This window comes from Schistocerca piceifrons, chromosome 6, assembly GCF_021461385.2.
Source record: "Schistocerca piceifrons isolate TAMUIC-IGC-003096 chromosome 6, iqSchPice1.1, whole genome shotgun sequence".
Classification (NCBI taxonomy): domain Eukaryota; kingdom Metazoa; phylum Arthropoda; class Insecta; order Orthoptera; family Acrididae; genus Schistocerca; species Schistocerca piceifrons.
The window spans coordinates 239861756-239889542 of NC_060143.1; the positions used below are offsets into that span (position 1 = coordinate 239861756).

The 27787-nt window shown below is 43.1% G+C and overlaps 1 protein-coding gene across 1 annotated transcript in view; it reads right to left on the reverse strand.

The window, feature by feature from the left end:
• Nucleotides 1-27787, reverse strand: part of LOC124803250 — a 665131-nt gene that overhangs the window by 165424 nt on the left and 471920 nt on the right. Inside the window, exon 3 of the mRNA XM_047264433.1 lies at nt 10687-10822. Coding sequence (XP_047120389.1) covers nt 10687-10822 — 136 coding nt within the window. The remainder of the gene's footprint in view (nt 1-10686; nt 10823-27787) is intronic.

Genomic DNA, 27787 nt, shown 5'->3' on the forward strand with positions numbered 1-27787 from the left:
AAGCTGAGCCTGACACACATTGGCAACAATTTCACTCACGCCAACGCCCATCGCTGCTAACACGTGCTGTGTCAGCCAGCAGTTGCTGACGTTGCCACCTGGCATGCAGACAGCCACCTGCATCATCGAATGGCTATAATTTTCATCCTGTTGCAGTCATGTCTCTGTATAAAATCGTATAAATCAATTTTGTAAACAGGTATGGTTCAAATGGCTCTGAGCACTATGGGACTTAACTTCTGAGGTCATCAGTCCCGTAGAACTTAGAACTAGTTGAACCTAACTAACCTAAGGACATCACACACATCCATGCCCGAGGCAGGATTCGAACCTGCGACCGTAGCGGTCGCGCGGTTCCAGACTGAAGCGCCTAGAACCGCTCGGCCACTTCGGCCGGCTGACATATCAAAATCCTCCAGACAGACGGGGTTTGTCAGTCTAGGCTGAGTGCATAGAACAACTAACGTCGCAGCACCGTGTGACTTTGAGTGAAGTAACGTTTTCTAGTTTACAGCACCCTCATGCTAGCGAGAAACTCACATGCCGCAAGTTTAACCAGGCCTAGCAAACTGTGCTTGGGCAGAGCGAGACAGAATAAGCTGACAGGACAAGTATGTGACAAATCTACTCGTTCCCCCCTGTAGGACTACGTCAGAAGTGTATCTCATAGGGTATAAATAATCGAGGTTACAGGCTCAAAGCATTCAGTTGTGCCGCCATTCTGTCTCCGTCTTGCATGAGGTACACAAGTGTTGGTGATGTTGGTCTGCTGGCTGCTTGCCCGCTGATTAACTCGCCATTTTCTGGCCGGAGGCTCGCCACACTCGCGTTGTGGCAGCTGCGGGTCCTGAGAGACTTCACCATTGCGTGGAGCTGGTGTCAGGTCATCCACTGCCCTCTGAGGGACTTTGGCTGGCGGACTGCTATATGTCTGTGATTTAGCTGGGGCGTGAGGGAGGGAGTGGGGGGAGGAGGCGATGATGCATGCCTGCTAGCCAGCTAGGCATCATTAGCCACCGTCCTGATTTATTAATGGGGAGTGAGCAGGGCGCAGATGGTCGGCATCGGGACTTCTAGTGTTGGCTATCACACCCACGTGCACAACATGGGGGCAACAGGTATGCGCGGGTGTGCCTAGCCAGAGAGAGTGGACGGGATGTGCTCGTCCTTCACTAAGTGGCGAACCACGCAGCGCCGCAGCAGCAGTCGCCAGCGACCCAGGATATCGGACGTCACCAGCGTGATAGATTCATCAGCGAATTCTGCAGTCGGCTGCATTTGCACGCAAATAGTACGGCCCAGGGACTGGTCGGAATGCTGTGTAAGGCTGCTTGAATAAACACTTGTCAATACTACTACTGTTTAACTGCACTCACCGGCGTGGATCTGCCCTGTCCCTCACGAATTCTCTCGCCCTTCCTGAAGAATAGCAACCAGAAATAGGCCGTGTCAGTATGATATGAATATTCCGATACAAACACACCATCACCGAAGCAGAATCATGTCTGTATAGGAATACCTAAAAGATACCACCACCCTGAGCAGATGTCGCGTGACGTGTGAAATCCTTTGATACTAGTGGGATGCTGGACAATAATGCGAAGACTCCAAAGTGCGCCGGATCGCGAATGTAATATGAAGGCATTTCATTAAACGTAAAGTTCAATTTCGATAAAACTTTGGTTGACAGTAAAGATACACGTTTGAAAGCGCATAAATACCGTCTCTGTGTGTAGTAATTTCAATATTTGTGTGTATCTAGAGACTGATCGTTAACTTCTGAACTTCATTATTGACTTGCAGATTAAAGGAATACAAAACTATAAATTCTAATTGGAGGGAGCCCAATACTTGGAACTGTTGTCACTCGGATTCGAACATGCGACATGGGACGCAATACCAAGGGGTGGAGTGGGAGGGGTCCTGGCACTCAATTACATCTCTATACGAACTTATCAAACGTTAACACCATCTCTTGGGAAATTATAAATGCATGATGACCAGATGACACTAGGTTTATTGGGATAGAAACTCGCACAGGTATCTAATATCGTAATAAATGTCTGCTTTGGGGCTGGAATAAAGCCGCTAAGTAGAATAAATGAAACAGTTTGGAAAATGCAATAAAATATTGCTATTATGGCATTCAGTACTAAGAATAGTTTAATACAGAGCTTCAAACTGGTCTACTCTGTGCAAGCGTCTTCATCACCGCACAATAATTGCAATTTACAGCCGTTTTAATATGTTTGTTATAGTGAAACCTTCGTTTCCCGCTACAAAACCGGTATACAAAAACTGCATAAGGTGACGTCAGGAGTTTCGTAGCAGATGCATATAACTAAAAAGTAGTTCTACTTTGATGTGGACTAAGCGGCCGAAAGTCACGGAAAGCGTTATCCCCCGCGTACGATGCCTGAATATTGTGGTTGGATGCGGCGTCTAGTGCAAATGCTTAGGTATTATATTTGAGCTGTCTAGTACAGACTGCTGTGTCATGAACTTGGCAACATTTAGCAAATTAGTCGACTTCGAACGTGGAATGGTAGTCGGTGCTAGACGCTTGAGTCACAAGATATCAAAGATTACATCACAGTTCGGATATCAGAGGTCAACAGTGGCTTGGGAAATCTTCACTATCGCTGAGACGATTTTTCCGGACCGCATGGGATGACCACTAGCGTTTGACGTATGGCTGCGTCTGCAAAACCATATGCATGGCTGGATGGTCTACCATGAGTCAGACCGCCGTCAGTTTAAGTATGGAGCGTCAAAAACCATTCTACAACGAAACTTCCTGGCGGATTACAACTGTGTACTGGATCGAGACTCGAAATCGGGACCTCTGCCTTCCGTGTGCAAGTGCACTATCAGCCGAGCTACCGAAGCGTGACTCATGATCCGTCCTCAACAGTTTTACTTCCGCCAGTTTCTCGTTTGCTCGAACCGAAACTTACAGAAGTTCTCCTACAAAACTTGCAAGGCTAGCACTCCTGGAAGAAAGGATACTGCAGAGACACAGCTTAGCCACAGCCTACTACAGTTCCACAATGGAATCATCGCTCTACAGCGGAGTGTGCGCTGATGTGAAACTTTCTGGCAGAGAAAAGGTGTGTGTAGAAAGGTAACAAGATAGAAAACCGGGTGTGCTCCCTGCCGCCGTTGGATAAGCAGCTGCAGCAGCAAGTCATATACTCTTAGCTCACTTATTTGTTACATAGTTTAATTCTCAATTTCTTTGCGTGTTTTGGGTACTTGCATTGTTTAATTCATAAATTTCCGACGTATTTGAGAGTTGTAGCATCGCGCTTTAGTTCCTGAATAGTGTAAATTCACGTCGTCTCATTCTGCCGCCGAGCAGTGTGACAGCAGTGCGCAAGTAGCAGCATTACTGCATTTACTAGGCAATCTTGTATTTTAGTAACCGTTTAAATTTTGTGTCGAATTGTTTGTGCTCTCTGTAGATTAGATCATACGTTCTTTGCACAACAGTATTTAGCATGGATAGGGACTGCGACTGCTGTGTTTGGGTGCAGGCTGATTTGGCATCCATTCGCTCCCCAGCTTCAGGCAGTGTTGGCTTTGGTCACACAGCTTGAGGCTGTTGCCAATGGGCATCACTGTGGGAGTCCGAATGGGGGTTTTTCGGGGACGGCCAGCTCGTCCCACGCATCCCCCGATCGGACTACGGCTGTGGCTGCCCGGGATACTGCCCACATTGAGGCTGACCCCTCACCCGTGGTAGAGTGGGAGGTCGTCTCGAGGTGTGGCAGGGGGCGAAAGACATTCCGGAGGGTTGAACGGGAGGCCTCTCCAGTTTGTCTGACGAACCGGTTTCAGGCTCTGTCTCCGGCTGATAGTGATCTTCGGCCGGACATGGCTGCTTCTCCTGTTCCAGAGGTTGCCCCTCAGTCTGCAAGAACCGGGCGGTCGCAGAGGGTGGGCTTACTGGTAGTTGGGAGCTGCTACGTCAGGAGCATAATGGGGTCCCTTAGGGATATGGGGGAAGAAAACCAATGTGCACTCCGTGTGCATACCGGGGGGACTCATTCCAGATGTGGAAAGGGTCCTTCTGGACATCATGAAGGGTACAGGGTGCACCCATCTGCAGGTGGTCGCTCATGTCGGCACCAATGATGTGTGTCGCTATGGATCGTAGGAAACCCTCTCTGGCTTACGGCGGCTATCTGATTTGGTGAAGACTGCCAGTCTCGCTAACGGGATGAAAGCAGAGTTCACCATCTGCAGCATCGTCGACAGGACTGACTGCGGACCTGTGGTACAGAGCCGAGTGGAGTGTTTGAATCAGAGGCTGAGAGACTGAGACGGTTCTACGACCGTGTGGGCTGCAGATTCTTCGACTTGCGCCATAGGGTGGTGGGTTTTCGGGTTCCGCTGGATAAGTCAGGAGTCAACTACTCACAGCAGGCGGCTACTCGGGTAGCAGGGGTTGTGTGGCGTGGACAGGGCGGTTCTTTAGGTTAGATGGTCTCGGGCAAGTACAGAAAGGGCAACAGCCTCAAAGGGGGCGGGGCAAAGTCAGGACATTTGGGGACCAAGCAGCAATCGGTATTGTAATTCTAAACTGTCGAAGCTGTGTTGGTAAAGTACTGAACTTCAAACGCTGGTAGAAAGCACCGAAGCTGAAAGCGTTATAAGTATGGAAAGCTGGCTGAAGCCACAGATAAATTCTGCCGAAATTTTTACAAAGGCACAGATGGTGTTTAGAAAGAATAGATTGCATACAACCGGTGGTGGCGTGTTTGTTGCTGTTAGTAGTAGTTTATCCTGTAGTGCAGTAGAAGTGGATAGTTGCTGTGAATTATTATGGGCGGAGGTTACACTCAACAACCGAGCTAGGTTAATAATTGGCTCCTTTTACCGACCTCCCGACTCAGCAGCATTAGTGGCAGAATAACTGAGAGAAAATCTGGAATACATTTCACATAAATTTTCTCACCATATTATAGTCTTAGGTGGGGATTTACCAGGTATAGACTGGGACACTCAGACGTTTAGGACGAGTGGTAGGACAGAGCATCGAGTGACATTATACTGAGTTCACTATCCGAAAATTACCTCGAGCAATTAGACAGAGAACCAACTAGTGGAGATAACATCTTGGACCTACTGATAACAAACAGACCGGAACTTTCCGACTCTGTGAGCACAGAACAGGGAATCAGTGATCATAAGGCCGTTGCAGCATCCCTGAATATGGAAATTAATAGGAACATAAAAAAGGGAGGAAGGTTTATCTGTTTAGCAAGAGTAATAGAAGGCAGATTTCAGAATACCTAACAGATCAAAACGAAAATTTCTGTTCCGACACTTACAATGTTGAGTGTTTATGGAAAAAGTTCAAGGCAACCGTAAAGTGCGTTTAAGACAGGTACATGCCGAGTAAAACTGTGAGGGACGGGAAAAACCCACCGTGGTTCAACAACAAAGTTAGGAAACTACTGCGAAAGCAAAGAGAGCTTCACTACAAGTTTAAACGCAGCCAAAACCTCTCAGACAAACAGAAGCCAAACGATGTCAAAGTTAGCGTAAGGAGGGCTACGCCTGAGGCGTTCAGTGAATTCGAAAGTAAGATTCTATGTACTGACTTGACAGAAAATCCTAGGAGGTTCTGGTCTTACGTTAAATCAGTAAGTGGATCGAAACAGCATATCCAGACACTCTGGGATGATGATGGCACTGAAACAGAGGATGACACGCGTAAAGATGAAATACTAAACACCTTTTTCCAAAGCTGTTTCACAGAGGAAGACCGCACTGCAGTTCCGTCTCTAAATCCTCGCACAAACGAAAAAATGGCTGACATCGAAATAAGTGTCCAAGGAATAGAAAAGCAACTGAGATCACTCAACGCAGGAAAGTCCACTGGAGCTGACGTGATACCAATTCGATTCTACACAGAGTACGCGAAAGAACTTGCCCCCTTCTAACAGGCGTGTACCACAAGTCTCTAGAGGAAAGGAAGGTTCCAAATGATTGGAAAAGAGCACAGGTAGTCCCAGTCTTCAAGAATAGTCGTCGAGCAGATCCGCAAAACTATAGGCCTATATCTCTGACATCGATCTGTTGTAGGATTTTAGAACATGTTTTTTTGCTCTCGTATCATGTCATTTCGGGAATGATTCCGGAAACAGCGATCGTGTGAGACCCAACTCGCTTTATTTGTTCATGAGACCCAGAAAATATTGAATACAGGCTCCCAGGTAGATGCCATTTTCCTTGACTTCCGGAAGGCGTTCGATACAGTTTCGCACTGTCACCTGATAAACAAAGTAAGAGTCTATGGAACATCAGACCAGCTGTGTGGCTGGATTGAAGAGTTTTTAGCAAACAGAACACAGCATGTTGTTCTCAATAGAGAGACGTCTACAGACGTTAAAGTAACCTCTGGCGTTCCACAGGGGAGTGTTGTGGGACAATTGCTTTTCACAATATATATAAATGACCTAGTAGATAGGGTCGGAAGTTCCATGCGGCTTTTCGCGGATGATGCTGCAGTATACAGCGAAGTTGCAGCATTAGAAAATTGCAGCGAAATGCAGGAAGATCTGCAGCGGATAGGCAATTGGTGCAAGGAGTGGCAACTGACCCTTAACATAGACAAGTGTAATTTATTGACAATACATAGAAAGAAGGATCCTTTACTGTATGATTATACGACAGCGGAACAAAAACTGGTAGCAGTTGCTTCTGTAAAATATCTGGGAGTAGGCGTACGGAACGATTTGAAGTGGAATGATCATATAAAATTAATTGTTGGTAACGCGGATGTCAGGTTAAGATTCATTGGGAGAGTCCTTAGAAAATGTGGTCCATCAAAACAGGAGGTGGCTTACAATACACTATTTCGACCTATACTTGAGTATGGCTCATCAGTGTGGGATCCGTACCAGGTCGGGTTGACAGAGGAGATAGTGAAGATCAAAGGAAGAGCGGCGCGTTTCGTCACAGGGTCATTTGGTAAGCGTGATGGCGTTACGGAGATGTTTAGCAAACTCAAGCGGCAGTCTCTGCAAGAGAGGCGCTCTGCATCGCGGTGTAGCTTGCTGTCCAGGTTTCGAGAGGGTGCGTATCTGGATGAGGTATCGAATATATTGCTTCCCGCTACTTATATCTTCCGAGGAGATCACGTATGTAAGATTAGAGAGATTTGAGCGCTCACGGAGGCTTTCCGGCAGCCGTTCTTCCCGCGAACCATACGCGACTGGAACAGGAAAGTTAGGTAATGACAGTGGCACGTAAAGTGCCCTCCGCCACACACCTTTGTGTGACTTGCGGAGTATAAATGTAGATGTAGATGCAGATGTAGTGGAGGAAGTAAAGCTGTGAGGACGGGTCGTCTGTCGTGCTTGGGAAGCTCAGGTGGTGGCGCCCTTGGTTGTGAAAGACAAAAGCCCCGAGTCCGAATATCGCTTCGGCACACAGTTTTAATGCGACAGGAAGTTTCATATCAGCGTAAAATTCCACCGCAGAGTGAAAATTACATTTTTCAAACACCCCTCAGGCTGTGGCTAAGACATGTCTCCGCAATATCCGTTCTTCCAGGTGTGCTAGTCCAGCAAGTTTCGCAGAAAAACTTATGTGAAGTTTGTAAGTTAGGAAGGATCGTGACTCGTGTTTGGTTAGCACAGTTGGAAGAGCACTTGTCCACGAAAGGGAAAAGTCCTGATTTCGAGTTTCGGTCTGGCACTCAGTTTAGATCTGCCAGGAAGTTTCACGTGAGCGCACATTCCGTTGCAGAGTGAAAATCTTATTCATTTACGTATACAAATACGCCACATGGGGTTCTGCACCTGAGGAAGTAATGGTATCTCAAGGACTTCCTATGACTGCATGAGGCGTCGCGGCTAGGGCGCGATCGCCAATTTGTTTATTAAAGCTTTCTTGTATGAATGTATGTGGGTTCCAGTGTGAGCAGTCGGAATCTTATACGATCTGCAACGGGCGAGCTGCGTCCTGCAGACGTGAGTCATGACCATATGGCGTGACTGCAGCGTGTGAAAGCAGCGGAGGGGCGCTTACAGAGTAGTTACATTCTCTGAAACTATAAAAATTAATAACTGATCTAGAAACAGCCTGAGGAACTTCATATTAGGTATTCTGTTGTGTAAAGGAACAATCTGTCAAAATCTGAAGTCAATTAGGAAGTTGCAAGTGTTCCAGCTTTGTATCGTGGGAACGAATCCATCAGTGGTTCCCCTAGTAGCGGATGACGGATGTCCAAGCACGTTTGGATATGTAAGAGACAGCCAGAACGTTCGCCACTATATAGTTAAATTCCAGACATAAAGTACAGTTTGAAGTTTATTTCATTTTATTTATTTAACAAGAGAGTTTTGAGTTGCTTATTTTAATGACGTCAGTGAGCTGAGAGCAGTGGTTGGTTCTTGCTAGATTTTAGCGCGAGCCGCGCCCTGGAAGTCAGTTCTGATTGGCCGCAATTCTGTACAGCCAATAAGAAGTGAGACGGTTTGCCACCTAACGCATGAGATAGAGGTGCTTGTAGAGGCAGAGAGAGGAGAAGGAAGTGGTGGACTAGCTTTCGAAGGAGCCGGTTATGCTGAAAGTGTCCGAACGCATTATGTGTAAAATGAAGTGATGTGACTTCCGCGTTTCGGTACAGTGTACAGTGATAAAGGTAGCTGGTGTTTACCAATAACTATTTGTGAAATTTTAAGAGTCGAGAGATATTTTGTTCTGGAGAAAATCGTGTGTGTAAACTTTGAACTAAAAGCTTGGCGGTGCTTAGTACTTTTTTTTTTTTACTGAGTATTTATGGCGAGCAAAAACTGTATTTAAAGACAACCACTGAATACCGAGTGCAAAAGTAAATAGCAGTTTATTGACTGTGTTACTCTCGTAAATGATTTCAAAATTGGATAGGAAAAGTTCTGACTGTTTGAGTGTGACGAGGACTGTGAACAGGAACTTTAATGATTTGCACACATGTGGGCTGAAGATCTTGCTTAATAGCAATTAAAAAAATCCTAATGCAAATTTAAAAGGACCTTTAAACTTAGAAATTTGAACAGCAACCCATTTCCGATTTGTTCTTTAGAGTTCACAAGACCATTTTCAACTTTTTGTACTTATAGCGATCGACGTGTAGTTATGAAATCTCAGTTTCTTCAATACTGCTTTCCTGTGATCTCTTAATAGCTGCAGTCAGGAGTTACGTGTGTAGATCTGCAGCAGTATGGAGGTAGGTGGACAATTTATGTAGCAGAACCGCCGTCGATGTCCGAAAGAGCGTGTTACGTCGTATGTAGTCGATTCATTACACTGTAACAACGTATTCAGATGTCACTTCTCATTACGCTAGAGGCGCTCTGAGACAGTGATAGCTCTTTAAAAAGAACATAATTTTTAAAATTATATTGTGTGATATATCTACATCTATATCTACATCATTACTCTGCAATTCACATTTCAGTGCTTGGCAGAGGGTTCATCGAACCACAATCATACTATCTCTCTACCATTCCACTCCCGAACAGCGCGCGAGAAAAACGAACACCTAAACGTTTCTGTTCGAGCTCTGATTTCTCGTATTTTATTTTGATGATTATTCCTACCTATAGAGGTTGGGCTCAACAAAATATTTTCGCATTCGGAAGAGAAAGTTGGTGAGTGAAATTTCGTAAATAGATCTCGCCGCGACGAAAAACGTCTTTGCTTTAATGACTTCCATCCCAACTCGCGTATCATATCTGCCACCCTCTCTCCCCTATTACGTGATAATACAAAACGAGCTGCCCTTTTTTGCACCCTTTCGATGTACTCCATCAATCCCACCTGGTAAGGATCCCACACCGCGCAGCAATATTCTAACAGAGGACGAACGATTGTAGTGTAAGCTGTCTCTTTAGTGGACTTGTTGCATCTTCTAGGTGTTCTGCCAATGAAACGCAACCTTTGGCTCGCCTTCCCCACAATATTATCTATGTGGTCTTTTCAACTGAAGTTGTTCGTAATTTTAACACCCAGATACTTAGTTGAATTGACAGCCTCCAGAATTGTACTATTTATCGAGTAATCGAATTCCAACGGATTTCTTTTGGAACTCACGTGGATCACCTCACACTTTTCGTTATTTAGCGTCAACTGCCACCTGCCACACCATACAGCAATCTTTTCTAAATCGCTTTGCAACTGATACTGGTCTTCGGATAACCTTACTAGACGGTAAATCACAGCATCATCTGCGAACAACCTAAGAGAAGTGCTCAGATTGTCACCCAGGTCATTTTTATAGGTCAGAAACAGCAGAGGTCAAAGGACGCTTCCCTGGGGAACACCTGATATCACTTCAGTTTTACTCGATGATTTGTCGTCTATTACTACGAACTGCGACCTTTCTGAGAGGAAATCACGAATCCAGTCGCACAACTGAGACGATACATAGGGCTGCAGCTTGATTAGAAGTCGCTTGTGAGGAACGGTGTCAAAAGCTTTCCGGAAATCTAGAAATACGGAATCAACTTGAGATCCGCTGTCGATAGCGACCAACATAACTTAGTTTACGTTTTTTTTTCCCCACATTGCATTATCTGTGACACTTAGGAATAGCGTTTGTTGTTTTTCGTAGGAAATCCTAGAGGCGCCTTACTGGAAGAGCCAGTCCTTACAGCGAGGCGGTGCGCTGTCACGCCGCTGCCAACTCACCGACTACGATCATGTCGCCGTGCTCGGAGACGGTCTGGAAGGAGGGCGCCTCCCCGGAGACCTCGCAGCGGTAGCGGCCGGAGCTGCTCAGCGTCACGTCCTTCAGCTCCACCTGGCTCGCCGTCGAGTTGTTCATCTGCGAACAGGAAGCAGCCGAGCACGCTGTAGCCAGAGTCCAAACACTGTGGCAACTGCGGCTCTGCTCTCGCTCGGAGCTTCAGATAAGCGCCTCGTGCTATGAATTACACTACTAGACACTAAAATTGCTAAACCACGAAGATGACGTGCTAGAGACGCGAAATTTAACCGACAGGAAGAAGATGCTGTGATATGCAAATGATTAGCTTTTCAGAGCATTCACACGAAGTTGGCGCCGGTGGCGGCACCTACAGCGTGCTGGCGTCAGGAAAGTTTCCAACCGATTTCTCATACACAAACAGCAGTTGACCGGCGTTGCCTGGTGAAACGTTGTTGTGATGCCTCGTGTAAGGAGGAGAAATGCGTACCATCACGTTCCGGCTTTGATAAAGGTCGGATTGTAGCCTATCGCGACTGCGGTTTATCGTATCGCGACATTGCTGCTCGCGTTGGTCGAGATCCAATGATTGTTATCAGATTATCGAATCCGTGGGTTCAGGAGGGTAATACGGAACGCCATACTGGATGCCAACTGCCTCGTATCACTAGCAGTCGAGATGACAGGCATCTTATCCGCATGGCTGTAAAGGATCTTGCAGCCACGTCTCGATCCCTGAGTCAACAGATGGGGACGTTTGCAAGGCAACAACGATCTGCACGAACAGTTCGACGACGTTTGCAGGAGCATGGACTATCAGCTCGCAAACCACGGCTGCGGTTACCCTTGACGCTGCATCACAGACAGGAGCGCCTGCGATGGTGTACTCAACGTCGCACCTGGGTGCACGAATGGCGAAAAAGTCATTTTTTCGGATGAATCCAGGTTCTGTTTACATCATGATGGTCGCATCCGTTTTTGGCGGCATCGCGGTGAACGCACATTGGAAGTGTGTATTCGTCATCGCCATACTGGCGTATCACCCGCCGTGATGGTATGGGGTGCCATTGGTTACACGTCTCGGTCACCTCTTGTTCGCAATGACGGCACTTTGAACAGTGGACGTTACATTTCAGATGTGTTAGGACCCGTGTCTCTACCCTTCATTCGATCCCTGCGAAACCCTACATTTCAGCAGGATAATGCCCGACCGCATGTTGCAGATCCTGTACGGGCCTTTCTGGATACAGAAAATGTTCGACCGCTGCCCTGGCCAGCACATTATCCACATCTCTCACCAACTGAAAACGTCTGGTCAATGGTGGCCGAGCAACCGGTTCGTCACAATAAGCCAGTCACTACTCTTGATGAACTGTGGTATAATGTGGATGCTGCATGTGCAGTTGTATCTGTACACGCCACCAAGCTCTGTTTGACTCAATGCCCAGGTGGTTGTTGTGGATACTGATTTCTCAGGATCTATGCACCCAAATTGCGGCAAAATGTAATTACATGTCAGTTCTAGTATAATATATTTGTCCAACGAATATCAATTTATCATCTGCATTTCTTTTTGGTGTAGCAGTTTTAATGGGCAGTAGTGTACCTATCCGACATCTACACATGCTGTCCGATATCGTGTGCAGGAGGGCACGTATTTCGGCAACAACATTTTGCCCCTTTTCCCTGCGCAGGTGGTCCACTGGAAGACGTACAGCCGGTAAACCTTTACGTAATCCCGAGCGTATGCTACGTACGTACTGTGTACCACTATGTATTACTGTTTAGAAGGGGCGTTCGGTAATTAACACAACATTTTTCTCTGAAAGCGAATTGGTTTTATTTAGGATTCTGCTATACCATATTATTCCCCGCTCTTTTGGCCACCACATCCTATTTTGTAACATGATACACGTTCAATGTTAGTGCCTTAAGCCTCTTTACTGAGACGCGTGTACATCTTCATGATACCATTCTACTGGTCGATGTCGGAGCCAACTAACAGCTTTCCCATTATCCACGTACAGCTTCCCACGGAGTTCATACCTCATTGGGTCGAGCAGATGGAAGTTTGAAGGTGAGTGTTTCGGGCAGTACGACAGTGAGGTTTTGTGAACTCCTCTTGGGCACGCAGAGTCGTGTGAGGCCTTGCTTTGTCATGGAGAAGGAGAAGTTCTTTCGCATCACCTAGAATGAGAGTGTCCGCACGTTCCATCATTGCAGGAGTCACAGCTGTGTGCGGTCGGTATACACGCTAGAGATCGGACAGTTCTGCGAGTCCTTGTTGCCATGATAACACACGCTTCACCCAAAGGTTCGCCGTGTTCTTTTTTTTCAGTGTTAGGATTCCGCAGACTTTTGCAAGTGCCTATGAATATCTGCGATGCTCAGCTTCTTCCGCCAAAAGAATGTCAGTGACAGCTCACTGTGGCAAACCCACCTCCGTTACGGGCGCTGTTTTGAAGGGTACTTTTAGCGCAGCCACCCATAGGAATTTTTTGAAACTATAGGGGCTGAACAACGGCCTTGCCGCAATGGTAACAGCGGTTCCCGTCAGATCACCGAAGTTATGCGCTGTCGGGCTGGGCTAGCCGAGCGCTGTTGGCAAGCGGGGTGCACTCAGCTCAAATGGCTCTGAGCACTATGGGACTTAACATCTGTGGTCATCAGTCCCCTAGAACTTAGAACTACTTAAACCTAACTAACCTAAGGACATCACACACATCCATGCCCGAGGCAGGATTCGAACCTGCGACCGTAGCAGTCGTGCGGTACCGGACTGAGCACCTACAACCGCTAGACCACCGCGGCCGGCTGCACTCAGCCCTTGTGAGGCAAACTCAGGAGCCACTTGATTGAGAAGTAGCGACTGCGGTCTTGGATGCTAACATACGGCCGGGAGAGCGGTGTGTTGACCACATACCCCTCCATATCCGCATCCAGTGACGCCTATATGCTGACGATGATATGACGGCCGGTCGGTACCGTTGCGCCTACATTCCTGTTCGGGAGGAGTTGAGTTTAGTTTATAGGGGCTGAGGAGTGAATATTACACCATGTCGCACAACGAATTCCACATTTTTGCAACAGAAATTGGCCGTGGAAATAAATGTGTTGCATTACTTGTCTAGTATTCTCGTACAACGAGGCGGTGTCTGTGCCTTTCTCCACTTCATACTCAAAGACGCGGAAACAATCAAACAGACTGAGGTGGTGTTTTGCACGGACATATGTAACAAGTCTCTGTCAAATACAGGCACGTTGCGGTTCTAAAGTCTTTCACAATTTCAAACTGACGGAGAAACACTAGGTGGTCATAAACCGTGTGGAAACCTGTAAGGGAGTTGCAGGTTAGGTTGTGCAGTGAAATAATTGTTAAGAGAAAAATATGTTGCGCTGCTTCTCAGTTAATTAGCATTGAAGGTAGCCAATCCAGACTTTTGCCCGCGCTAGTTCAACCATCCCGCCAGAGACCGTGTCGCCAAACGTGTGCGTTTGGTTTCTTAAAACCGATCAAGAGAGCGATACAGTAACTGGACAAGGGTCTGTAACGAGGCTCGAATCCAAGTCAAAGGTTCAGCAGTCCCGTGTGCTATCACCTACACTGTACTGGTGGGCAACTTTTATTTGCGAGCGGAACGGCCTGACTGGCTAACCTAAATGCTGATTTACTCAGAAAGGGCCTAATGTATCAAATTTCTTGTTAACAATTATTTCTCAGCACAAACAACCCCGCGACACCCTTACAAATGTTCCACAGCGTTTCTGACCAATCTCTATATGACTTCACTGCAGAAGGGTCGACCAATGATGTCATACCTAAGGCAAAGATGCTACATAGAGGCAATCTTTGAAAACAACTAATCATATTCGCAAACAAAAGAATGTACCATATGATAAAATTTAAAACACAGTTCACGTGATTAATTACTTAGCCACAGATTATACCGACAAGAATTGCAGGTAACGAAAATAAATAAGAACAGAAAAAGAGAAGTATACATGTCTGACATAAATTGTTATCGAGATTTATGCCAGTAAGAAAAGCACAGAGAACCTTTAAATCCAGTACAGAATGGCGAACGGTGAAATCATAATATTATGAATCAGCGTCAACTTTTAATAATAATTGTTAAATTTAACGGTACTAGTACGCAACGGAAACTTGTAAAAAGTAGGATCTAACAAATACTGGAACTGGTACCTGGAACTGACCTATACAGGTTAATTCTACTTACCGATTACAACCATTTCACAGCTGCTTATTTAGATCGTTTTAACAAGTGTGTGCACTAAAGTGTTACAGGATTTCTACGTATGGTATTACTGTCTTCATTACCATGAAAAAGAGAATAATTTGGAAGCTGTACCTACAAAATTTATTACTTTTTCGTAGTAGTTCTGAAATCAATAAGAAATTTAGTAACGCTACAGTAACATAGTCCACAGATTTACTGCGAAAATCTCCTAAATCATGAACCATCGACAAATTGGAATCGGTAACTAGAATAGACCTATATAGGTCAAGAATGAGATTTTCACTCTGCAGTGGAGTGTGCGCTGCACATAGTTTTAATCTGCCAGGAAGTTTTATATTGGTCAATTCTAACTAGACCTATATAGGTCAATTCTAGTTACCGATTCCAACTTTTCGATGGTTCATTAATTAGATCGATTTTTCAGCACGTGTATGCTCCAAAATGTCCAAAACTTTATCGTTTTTTAGCACGTGTGTGCACTAAAATGTAGACTAATATGACTCCTGCATTTGTAGTTGCTCTCTGAACTACTGCAAGAAAGGTACTGATATTGGAATCGGTAACTAGAATTGACTTATATAGAAAATCAGTTCTAGTTACCGATTCCAATTTTTGTTGTATACCGCAGTAGTTTTAGAGAGCAATTTCAAATGTAGAAATGGTATTACGTTTCAGTGCATACAGCTGTAAAAATAATTTACATATGAATCGTGGGGCGGTTGGTAACTGTAAATGGAATTTATCTACATAGGTCAATTCTAGTTACCGATCCAATATTCTTTACCTTTCGTAGATATTCGTTTCTCATGAACTATCTTTTCTTTTAGAATTAAGTGTGTCAGTTTCTCCCCGTTTTATGCTAATGTTTCGTATTTGTTGTCATTCATTTAATTTTCTCATTTATCTGATACATTTTAGTTTATCCCCCCCCCCCCCAAAACCCCCACCCTCCTGTGCTCCTCCCATTAAATTCAAAAATTCAAATGGCTCTGAGCACCATGGGACTTAACATCTATGGTCATCAGTCCCCTAGAACTTAGAACTACTTAAACCTAACTAACCTAAGGACGTCACACAACACCCAGTCATCACGAGGCAGAGAAAATCCCTGACCCCGCCGGGATTCGAACTCGGGAACCCGGGCGCGGGAAGCGAGAACGCTACCACACGACCACGAGCTGCGCACAATTCAAAAATTAATACAAAATTAACGCTATTTTATAACAGTATGATTTCACCATGCGCTTTACTGTAATGCAGTTTAAAAGTTCTCTCTGTCTTTCTAGTCGCATACATTACGAGAACGCTTCTTACCAGACATGAAAATTTGTTTATAAATCTTGTTCTTCATTATTTTCGTTGTCTTCAGTTCGTTTCGATATAATTCATGAATAAGCAAATAACTGCGTGAATGCAAGTTTATCGTATGCTACATTCGTTTGTTTACGAGTATGATCCGTTGCTTTCATAGATTGCCTACACGTAGCGTCTTTGTCTTAGGTATGATGTCATTGCTATAAGCCGACGAGTGGAATCGGACACTAGAATTCATCCAAAAATTTCTACATTATCGCAGATTTAGCAGCTGAAGGACTCACATTTATGGGAAACTGTTTACCTTCTTTCTTCATTCGACGAGGTCCTTCCATCATCCACATGGTGATCCCGAACTACATCGACAAAACTTCCTAATTTAGTTAGCGGTATATTCTGTAGATATGATTAATTTAGTCTGTTAACTCAGCTACTTTCGTATCTGAGGAAACGCCTCGACAACAATGAAAAAGAATATAAACGCAATCATCAAAACATGCAATCCAAAACAAGCAGTAATTCAATACTCAAACAGGGAGTCCTTTATAAATGCTCTGACAATATATCCCCTGTCAGTTTCATTTCTTTGTGCAGTAGTGGTGATATTTCAGCAGCAAGACTTAATATGTAGGAGTAAGTTAAGAAAGTATCTGTTTTGTCTTCTTTTCTAACTGCAGATTTGTGAGGAAACATTCGAAGATATGAAACATGACTCTTAAAACATGGTGTCGCGGCGATACAATTTAATGAGTGGTTAAGCGCTTTCTGCCGAGTGATCACATCCACTGGGTGCTGCAGCTGTTAAGTACACTTAAAGGTCAGTATCTGCGCAGCAACTACTTTACAGTAAAGAAGAGGAATATTAATGCGACCGCAGTGCATTGTGCCAAAGCCGTCTCACAAGTCAAAAATCTGGGAAAAGAATTGAACCACCTACGGAAAGACTTCTGCAAAAATAGCCACAAGCACTTCAATACTTCCCTTTCTATTTCTAGTTAGGAGCGTATATCAACCTCGATGAATTACGTAACCATGCTGCTGTTTTACCTTTTTGTGGTTCAGTGATGAGAGTTGTCTTCGGGCCCCTAACGTAAATACTACAGCTCACAAGGCGTGTGGGAGTCGATGTAAGAACACACAGTCGGGCAACGACGGGGATAATACGAGTAACGCTCACGCTAGCATTATCTCGAGAAGCAAACCGTCATAGAAGATAACGACAATGTACTTAATTACGTGGAATCACAGCTGTTAAGAGGACGTACGTTTCTAGCGTAGCGTCTTAAGATAAGCAGTTGAAATTAAAAACTCGAAAAAAATTCTCAGTAAGAACAACGTACTGTAACTCGGTAGAACGCGGAATCCGACCATAGCGAGACTGAAGAAGGCACAGCGAATGCGGGACGTAAATATTGTATTGCATCATTAGGCGATGAATTAAGCACCAGCGACGTCACAGCAGATAACATGCGTAAGTAAGCACGACGCCGCTGAGGACAAGGCAGTTATCACGGTAAGAGAATGGCTGTTGCGTGCTCGAGCGAAATCTCTTGGAAATTTACACACCTTACACAATAAAACAGTATCAGCTTTTTTCTTGGCATTGGGTAATTGTATTGTATTGTACAGTATTTATGTTACACTGGTAACCTAGTTTATAACGAAATCCTCAAACCATCATACCGCCGCTTTCACCTGCTGCTTCAGTACAGTGAAAAGTAGTTGCACCTCTAAACACAATTCCGTAGAAAGAGACACACTACATAATACATAGCACTATTTAAAAATAAATGAAAGAAAAGAGTGAAAAATAAAGGTCACTAAATTCAAATTATCGACATTTTAATATGCAAACCTGGGTGATACAGTGCAATAAATAAAAAATAGAGATTATGTAAAGAAAACAAGATGAATGGCTTACATGGCAAGAAAATCACATTGTCGCGAGCAGTTAATACTTTTCTGAACACAGCAAAGTTGAGAAGTGCCAGACATCTGCTAATAATTGAGGAATAAGTCTGGAAAGGCTATAACTTGGAACGCCGTACGGCTTGCAAGTGAAAAATACATAGTGGACAACATATAAAATATGAGACAGTATGCATCTCAAAAGCTACTACTATTTTATTCTTCTTCTGCGTGTATTGCTCCTTTGGCTTTTCCAGAATCTGTCTCTTTCTTGACCTTTTCTGACTTTTACAGCCTATAGAGTTATAACTTCTGACTCTGTAACGCCGTCTTGCGTGGTTCATTCTATCGAGACGTTCACACTATTTTTTTCTGTTGTATAGAGTTTTGTTTCTTACGTTAAACATGTTAAGTTCCTTCCTAATGTCACTGTTTCTTAATCCATCGACTCTTTCACAGTTGTAAGTAATCTAATTTCAGTTCCCTTGGTCTTACTATGTTGTTGTTTGCAAATGATCCACGCCTCATTTCCGTCGAGTAGTGTGAGGACGACCATCAATTTTACTTTTTGTGCCTATTTTCTAAAGTAACTTTTTAATATTCCACATGTGTATTTAAATTTTTCGTTTTGTTTGTCAACGCATTAGTCATATTTGTATGAGGTATTACATTCCACGTAATTAAAACGATTGACATGCTCTAGTATAGCAATGTTCATTACTATTTTTGTTCTTGTGGATCCCTTCCTACAAATGCCATTGTTTAGTTTCCTTTGAGGATACAATCATATTACAGTTTTGGCTATTTTGCACAGAATGTTAATTCCTTTTTGCAGCTCATTCTCTTTCTCCTTTAAAACTGTAACATCGTCTGTGTATAGAACATAATTCAGAGTGGCCTCCCAGCACATTGCGGTAACTGCATGTAACTCAGCTGTCCATTCACAAATTCAAGATGCTGCCAGTTCTTCATTTATATGTAAACATGTATAACTTTTATATTTCAGTAGAACTGAGATGAAATAATAAATATGGAAGAATCGATTCGTCAGATATCAGTATTAGATGACTTGCTAATATAACAAATTAAAGGGAAACAACTGTGATAATGTGGTATTCACCTACTAAGGAATTATGATGCTACTAGCATGAGATGGGCAGTAGTTCAATTAGTCACCAACAGAAAGTTTGAGAAATATCGACTTACACATTATGTACCACAGCACATCACTGGACGTTCGCTACCAAATTATGTGTACTCCCCAAAGTGACAGCTACATCATTAAAATTTTAGGTACCGAAGAAGTGTATTGATGCTGAATCGAAACACAGCGATGGCCTTCATGCTATTCATCAATTATTCACAAATACGTTTCTCCTGGAGTGATACCACCATATTGTGGTCTGCACATTCACATGGCACGTCAATTATTGAACATTTCTGTGCCTGCGAAGGTCGGCAGCTCGTTTGTGGCGCTCGGCCAATATCCAATACACGTTAACGTTGCACTCTCGTTGAGGACTTTTGGGACAATATTCGTCGCAGACACTCGGAAGCGAAATACGGCCGATGTTGCTTCTTCAGGGCTTAGCTTATTTCTTATAGTTTATGTATTAAAAGCGCGTTATCAGCTATGTTGCACAAAATATACGTACTTTATACGATAAAAAAAGTAATACTAAGAACCATTAATAATACTAGGAACCAGGAAGCAATATATTCATGTAAGATACCTGGCACTTGCGGATCAGTTTGCTGTACTATTTCAAAATGTAGCCCTCACATAATGGAAGTAAATATTTTGGAAAATGTATACAGTATGATTAACAATCACTGTCGAAAGCCCTAAATTTTTTATGACATCAAATGTACCGACAGTTATCTAAGAGGAGTAAGTAAAGAAAGTGTATCAGAAAAAATTAACTTTGATTAAAGATTAATCAACATGAAAAGAGCATATGATATAGCTATGAATATTTTCACATAGAAGCATGGATCACGAAATGCACAAATAACGCATTGCAACAAAGTAGTAAAATCAGAAAGCCTTCATCCAAATATCTAGTACTGAATTGTAAGTTGTGAATTAGCCTAAATAGAGGGAGTAGATAAAACCATTACGAGAAAGTCTTTGGTCCAGCAAAAAGTGTGCTAGCTAGTTTATTAAGGCTTAATGACAAAATTTATCAAATCTTTGAAAAAATGACAGCAGCAATAAGTAAAGAAGACGGACATTTACACAAATTAGAGGGAACTGCTAACAAATCAGGGCTTAAACTGTCTTTGGCAAATGGAATTAACAACCTGGTTGCAAGAAGTTAAAAATTATTCAGAAGGACGTAACATTGATGATGAAAAAGTGACTCAACTAAGTGACTTCAGAAGGAATAATTGCAAAATAGAACATGTAAGAGGACATGCGTGAAACGCTATCATGAGGCTGGATAAATACAAATCGTGACGAGATAAAGGAATATTGTAGAAAAAGAAATCAGCTTAAAGAAAACAAAGGCAACGTTATTACTAACGTTGTAATTTACGCATCTAAATACGTAAGAACGTACAACAGTATCACACATAGTAATTTCCTTTCCCTTACAGAAAGACGTACGGAAATATTTTTAATTTTCGGAAATACTGCATCCGTCTATCTAGATATTGGACCCTATTTTCTTTTTATCGAACTTATGCATGGAATTCTGTCTGATTCTAGAACAGTGGTCGTCAAACTTTTTCGCTCAAGAACCAATACGACTATGGGGCGGGGCACCTCCGGCCGCATCTGTATTATTTTTAATATTATTATGTTATTTCGTTCCTTTCTCAGACGTTATGTCTGGTTAAAAATGGAAAGTGACGCGCACCTTGATAAAGCGTCACTTCCTTTTAACTGTACGGTATATGTTACATTTCATTTAGGAACTTTATTATTATTATTATTATTATTATTATTATTATTAATAGTAGTAGTAGTAGTAGTATTTTGGTCCTCCCCCTATGAACCATGGACCTTGCCGTTGGTGGGGAGGCTTGCGTGCCTCAGCGATACAGATAGCCGTACCGTAGGTGCAACACAAACGGAGGTGTATCTGTTGAGAGGCCAGACAAACGTGTGGTTCCTGAAGAGGGGCAGCAGCCTTTTCAGTAGTTGCAGGGACAACAGTCTGGATCATTGACTCATCTGGCCTTGTAACATTTACCAAAATGGCCTTGCTGTGCTGGTACTGAGAACAGCTGAAAGCAAGAGGAAACAACAGAAGTAATTTTCGAGGGCATGCAACCTAACTATATGGTTAAATGATGATGGTATCCTCTTGGGTAAAATATTCGGAAGGTAAAATAGTCCTCCATTCGGATCTCCGAGAGGGGACTACTCAAGAGGACGTCGTTATCAGGAGCAAAAAAAACTGGCGTTCTACGGATCGACGCGTGGAATGTCAGAGCCCCTAATAGGGCATGTAGGGTAGAAAATTTAAAAAGGGAAATGTATAAGTTAAAGTTTGATATAGTGGGAATTAGTGAAGTTCGGTGGCACGAGGAACAAGACTTTTGGTCAGGTGAATACAGGGCTACAAATACAAAATCAAATAGGGGTAATGCAGGCGTAGGTTTAATAATGAATAAAAAAGGGAGTGCGGGTAAGCTACTACAAGCAGCATAGTGAACGAATTATTGTGGCCAAGATAGACACGAACTCCACGCCTACTACAGTAGTACAAGTTTATATGCCAACTAGCTCTGCAGATGATGAAGAAATCGATGAAATGTATGATGAGATAAAAGAAATTATTCAGGTAGTGAAGGGAGACGAAAATTTAATAAACATGGATGACTGGAATCCCGAGAGTAGGAATAGGGAGAGAAGGAGACATAGTAGGTGAATATGGATTGGGGGTAAGCAATGAATGAAGAAGCCGTCTGGTAGAATTTTGCACAGAGCATAACTTAATCATAGCTAACACTTGGTTCAGGAATCATAAAAGAAGGGTGTATGCATGGAAGAAGCCTGGAGATACTGACACGTTTCAGATAGATTATATAATGGTAAGACAGAGATTTAGGAACCAGGTTTTAAATTGTAAGACATTTCCAGGGGCAGATACGGACTCTGACCACAATCTACTGGTTATGAACTGTAGATTAAAACTGAAGAAACTAGCAAAAAGGTGGGAATTTAAGGAGATGGGACTAGGATAAACTGACTAAACCAGAGATTGTACAGAGTATCAGGGAGAGCATAAGGGAACAATTGACAGGAATGGGAGAAAGAAATACAGTAGAAGAAGAATGGGTAGCTCTGAGGGATGAAGTAGTGAAGGCAGGAGACGATCAAGTAGGTAAAAAGACGAGGGCCAGTGGAAATCCTTGGGTAACAGAAGAAATATTGAATTTAACTGATGAAAGGAGAAAATATAAAAATGAAGCAGGGGAAAAGGAATACAAACGTCTCAAAAATGAGATCGACAGGAAGTGCAAAATGGCTAATCAGGGATGGCTAGAGGACAAATGTAAGGATGTAGAGGCTTATTTCATTGGGGGTATGATAGGTACTACCTACAAGAAAATTAGAGAGCTTTTGAGAAAATAGAACTACTTGTATGAATATCAAGAGCTCAGATGGAAACCCAGTTCTAAGCAAAGAAGGTAAAGCAGAAAGGTGGAAGTAGTATATAGGGGGTCTATACAAGGGCAATGTACTTGAGAACAATATTATGGAAATGGAAGAGAATGTAGATGAAGATGAAATGGGAGATACGATACTGCGTGAAGAGTTTGACAGAGCACTGAAAGACTTGAGCTGAAACAAGGCCCTGGGAGTAGAAAACATTCCATTAGAACTACTGACGGCCTTGGGAGAGCCAGTCCTGACAAAACTCTACCATCTGGTGAGCAAGATGTATGAGACAGGCGAAATACTATCAGACTTCAAGAAGAATATAATAATTCCAATCCCAAAGAAAGCAGGTGTTGACTGATGTGACAATTACCGAACTATCAGTTTAATAAGTCACAGCTGCAATATACTAACACGAATTCTGTACAGACGAATGGAGAAACTGGTAGATGCCGACCTCGGGGAAGATCAGTTTGGATTCCGTAGAAATGCTGGAACACGTGAGGCCGTACTGACCTTACGACTTATCTTAGAAGATAGATTAAGGAAAGGCAAACCTAAGTTTCTTGCATTTGTAGACTTAGAAAACAAAACAAAACGAGGATAATGGAATGTAGTCGAATGAAGTCGGGTGATGCTGAGGGAATTAGATTAGGAAATGGGACACTTAAATTAGAAAAGGAGTTTTGGTATTTGGGGAGCAAAATAACTGATGATGGTCGAAGTAGAGGATATCAAGTGTAGACTAGCAATGGCAAGGAAAGCGTTTCTGAAGAAGAGAAATTTGTTAACATCGAGTATAGATTTAAGTGTCAGAAAGTCGTTTCTGAAAGTATTTGTATGGAGCGTATCCACGCATGGAAGTGAAAATCGTAGAGGGAGGCCAAGAGATGAATACACTGAGCAGATTCAGAAGGATTTTTGCTGCAGTAGGTACTGGGAGATGAAGAAGCTTGCACAGGATAGAGTTGCATGGAAAGCTGCATCAAACCACTCTTAGGACTGAAGACCTCAAGAACAACAACAACAGATGAAAATAAATCATCTTTTGTCATCTTTTATCCGTTATCACTGTCTCTCTTGTCTTCGATGCGAGTAGTCTGATCTTGGCGAGTACAGTTGAATGTAAACGTTATTGTAGTTGTAATCAGATAATATATTAGTTTCATGCTATTATTCACATTTAATTGTAAGAGGTGAGCCCTATCTCATCTCTGCTTTCTTTGAATACCAGTAAATCAAGTTATTTTCAGCGCAGAAATTGCAGCCACAGCCGCCATTACGCAGCAATTTTAATTTATGAAATTAGCGGAAGCAAATTATTCGCTCGCTTCAATTATAATACACATTTTTCCACAGCCGCCAGCCGCTGCAACGGAAGACATAGCTTTAAGATTTTTATTTTCAATTTAACAGCCGAGATGCAGAACCACGACTCAGACTACAATGCATTACGAAAGAAAATGGTAAGCAATTATTGTCTCCCACGTGTGTGGGCAAACGCAAATAATAATCGGAGATCTCTTGTTTGAGCAGAAACGTTTAGCCGAGGCAATAACGTATTAAAGTTTATTTCATTTTCAGCTTATATGTAACGTGTTACAAAATCAGTGTGTCTTACAACTATTAACGTGATTAATGATTTTGCTAAGGATTAACATTCATTGAACAACCCGTCTTACGAAAAACAATTTAATTCGAATCAAAGAAAAAATCGAAATTAAACTAATAACCAAATTAGATGTTAACTTTGAGAAAAGTCCACTACGTAATAACGACATTCATATAAAAATAAAGAGAAAAATATTTTTACTATCACAAATCACGCGAGAGAAGGTTTCTCAGAACTAAAAAAGTTCCACGTGCACACTACACGTACTCCGATATCCTAGTAGCTGCTTTCTGCGTGTAGGGTACGCCTGATGTGTTAAGGAGAACCCTACAGTTCTCCTATGGCGAAGTTCAAAAAGCTGGATCGGATATTTTGTAACTATCTACAACGATGGTCGTGAAACAGCGGCCTGCGGGCTGCATGCCTCCCGAATGAAGCATTCGTGCCACCTGCAGTTCTTAAACGTATCTTATAGCAGTAAAATGCACGAATAGTAAGATTCGCGAGCGATGGCGCTTCGTGCGGGTAGAGGTACCACGGACACTGAACTATTGCGGTTTCCAGTAGAGAGATGCTTCACGCAAACATATGTGCTTTGTGCTTGAAGAAAGTGTGTATATTGTCAATTATGTCCCCCGCATGATCATCTAGAATTCGTCGATTCCCACCTCCATCAGCGATGGAAACTCGCTTCTTGTGAAATAAAAATTCACTAAATAACTCTGTACGACAAAGCTGAATGCACGCATTAGATACGCCATTCGCAGGAGAGAGCTCAGAACACTAATGGAAGTCCATTGGCTATCGGAGAATGCTTGACATATGTGCTGAAAACAAGGCGAAACTCGACGGCCATTGTTCGTGGCTCCAGCTAAAGCAACTAGCAGCCGATACCTCGTCTTACCAGGACTATTTCGCTGGATGCAGCCCCGCAAAAGAGAAGGATAGCAATCGGTGGCTCATCACGTGAATATTCAACATTTTCATGTTTCCTTTTCTTGGAGAACGCTGAACTGATTGCGCCTTTTGCAGCTCTACGTGCAGAAAAATGGGAAGATGGAGTACCAGATGTATTTTACGACCTCCTATGAAGATAAAGGAGGTACTACGCCCTGTTAAGGACAGTCTTGGCCTCAGAATTACGGCGATTTACAGCATCCCATGTGGGTGCGCAAGCAGTTACGTCGGTCAGTCCATCCGCATCGTTTCCGACCGCTGTGCACAACATCTATGGCATATTAAAAATGCGGAACTGGGGAAATTTGCGGTTGCTGTGCACAGGCTCACAAACAGACATAAATTACTGTTTGAAGAAAGAGAAGTTTTGTCGCAGGCTTTCACAGACTGGGATTCTTATAATTAAAAAGGCTGTAGAAATAAGAATGTGTGAGAAAACCTTCAACCGTGATGGTGGATATAATCTTTGTGGGGCGAGTAAGCGAGCTCCCGATGCAGAGAAGAGCCAACGATATTCGTCGTAATGTTAACGCTACGGCGTGAGCGGTTGCGCCACCACGGCAAACGTTGACTCCGTCTGTGACAGCATGACGTAGCTCCCGACCAATCAGAAGCCGTTTTTGGGCTATATAAGAACACCACTGCAACAATTTTGACAGCTAGTTGCTCCTTATGAAGATGATGGCGGAAATCGTCGAAAGCTCGACGTTTTAACCTGAATCGACGTAGCAAGAAGGCCGACAATAATTTATATAACAGTACTGTCGCGGAAACTTCATTCTTATATAACTGCAATCGTATGACATGTTCATACTACATTTAGATGTAAATTAGCTTAGTGTTAATAATCAATCAAGCATTCGTCCACTCAGAAAATACAACACTTCGTCAGGCAACTACAGTGTCACAGTTATGGGGTTGGCGAACGTAAGCGCCGTAGCGACAACAGCACTCAGAAACCAGACGACGTGCAGTATTTCTAATGATGTCGACTTTTAATGATCAGTACTCGGGGGGTCAGCTGCCAACTTACCGCAAGTTCTCTGTAGCTAGTCTATTTACGGCTCATTACGTACTAATCTATGTAAGCTACCAAAATACTGTTGTTGTTGTTTCTGTGCTCTTCAGACCTGAGACTGGTTTGATGCAGCTCTCCATGCTGCCCTATCCTGTGCACGTTTCTTCATCTCCCAGTACTTACTGCAACCTACATCCTTCTTAATCTGCTTAGTGTATTCATCCCTTAGTCTCCCTCTACGATTTTTACCCTCCACTCTGCCCTCCAATGCTAAATATATGATCCCTTGATGCCTCAGAATATGTCCTACAAACCGGTCCCTTCTTCTCGTCAAGTTGTGCCACAAACTCCTCTTCTCCCCAATTCTATTCAGTACCTCCTCATTAGTTATGTGATGTACCCATCTAATCTTCAGCATTCTTCTGTAGCACCACATTTCGAAAGCTTTTATTCTCTTCTTGTCTAAACTGTTTATCGTCCACGTTTCACTTCCATGCATGACTACACTCCATACAAATACTTTCAGAAACGACTTTCTGACACTTAAATCTATGCTCGATGGTAACAAATTTCTCTTCTTCAGAAACGCTTTCCTTGCCATTGCCAGTCTACATTTTATATCTTCTCTACTTCGATCATCATCAGTTATTTTTCTCTCCAAATAGCAAAACTCCTTTACTACTTTAAGTGTCTCATTTCCTAATCTAATTCCCTCAGCATCACCCGACTTAATTCGACTACTTTCCATTATCCTCGTTTTGCTTTTGTTGATGTTCATCTTATATCCTCCTTTCAAGACACTATACATTCCGTTAAACTACTCTTCCAAGTCCGTTGCTGTCTCTGACAGAATTACAATGTCATCGGCGAATCTCAAAGTTTTTATCTCTTCTCCATGGATTTTAATACCTACTCCGAATTTTTCTTTTGTTTCCTTCACTGCTTGCTCAATATACATATCGAATAACATCGGGGATAGGCTACAACCCTGTCTCACTCCCTTCCCAACCACTGCTTCCCTCTCGTGCCCCTCGACTCTTATAGCTGCCATCTGCTTTCTGTACAAATTGTAAATAGCCTTTCGCTCCCTGTATTTTACCCCTGCCACCTTCAGAATTTGAAAACGAGTATTCCAGTCAACATTGTCAAAAGCAATCTCTAAGTCTACAAATGCTAGAAACGTAAGTTTGCCTTCCCTTAATCTAGTTTCTAAGATAAGTCGTTGGGTCACTATTACCTCACGTGTTCCAATATTTCTACGGAATCCAAACTGATCTACCCCGAGGTGGGCTCCTACCATTTTTCCGTTAGTCTGTATAGAATTCGCGTTAGTATCTTGCATCCGTGACTTATTAAACAGATTGTTCGGTAATTTTAACATCTGTCAGTACCTGCTTTCTTA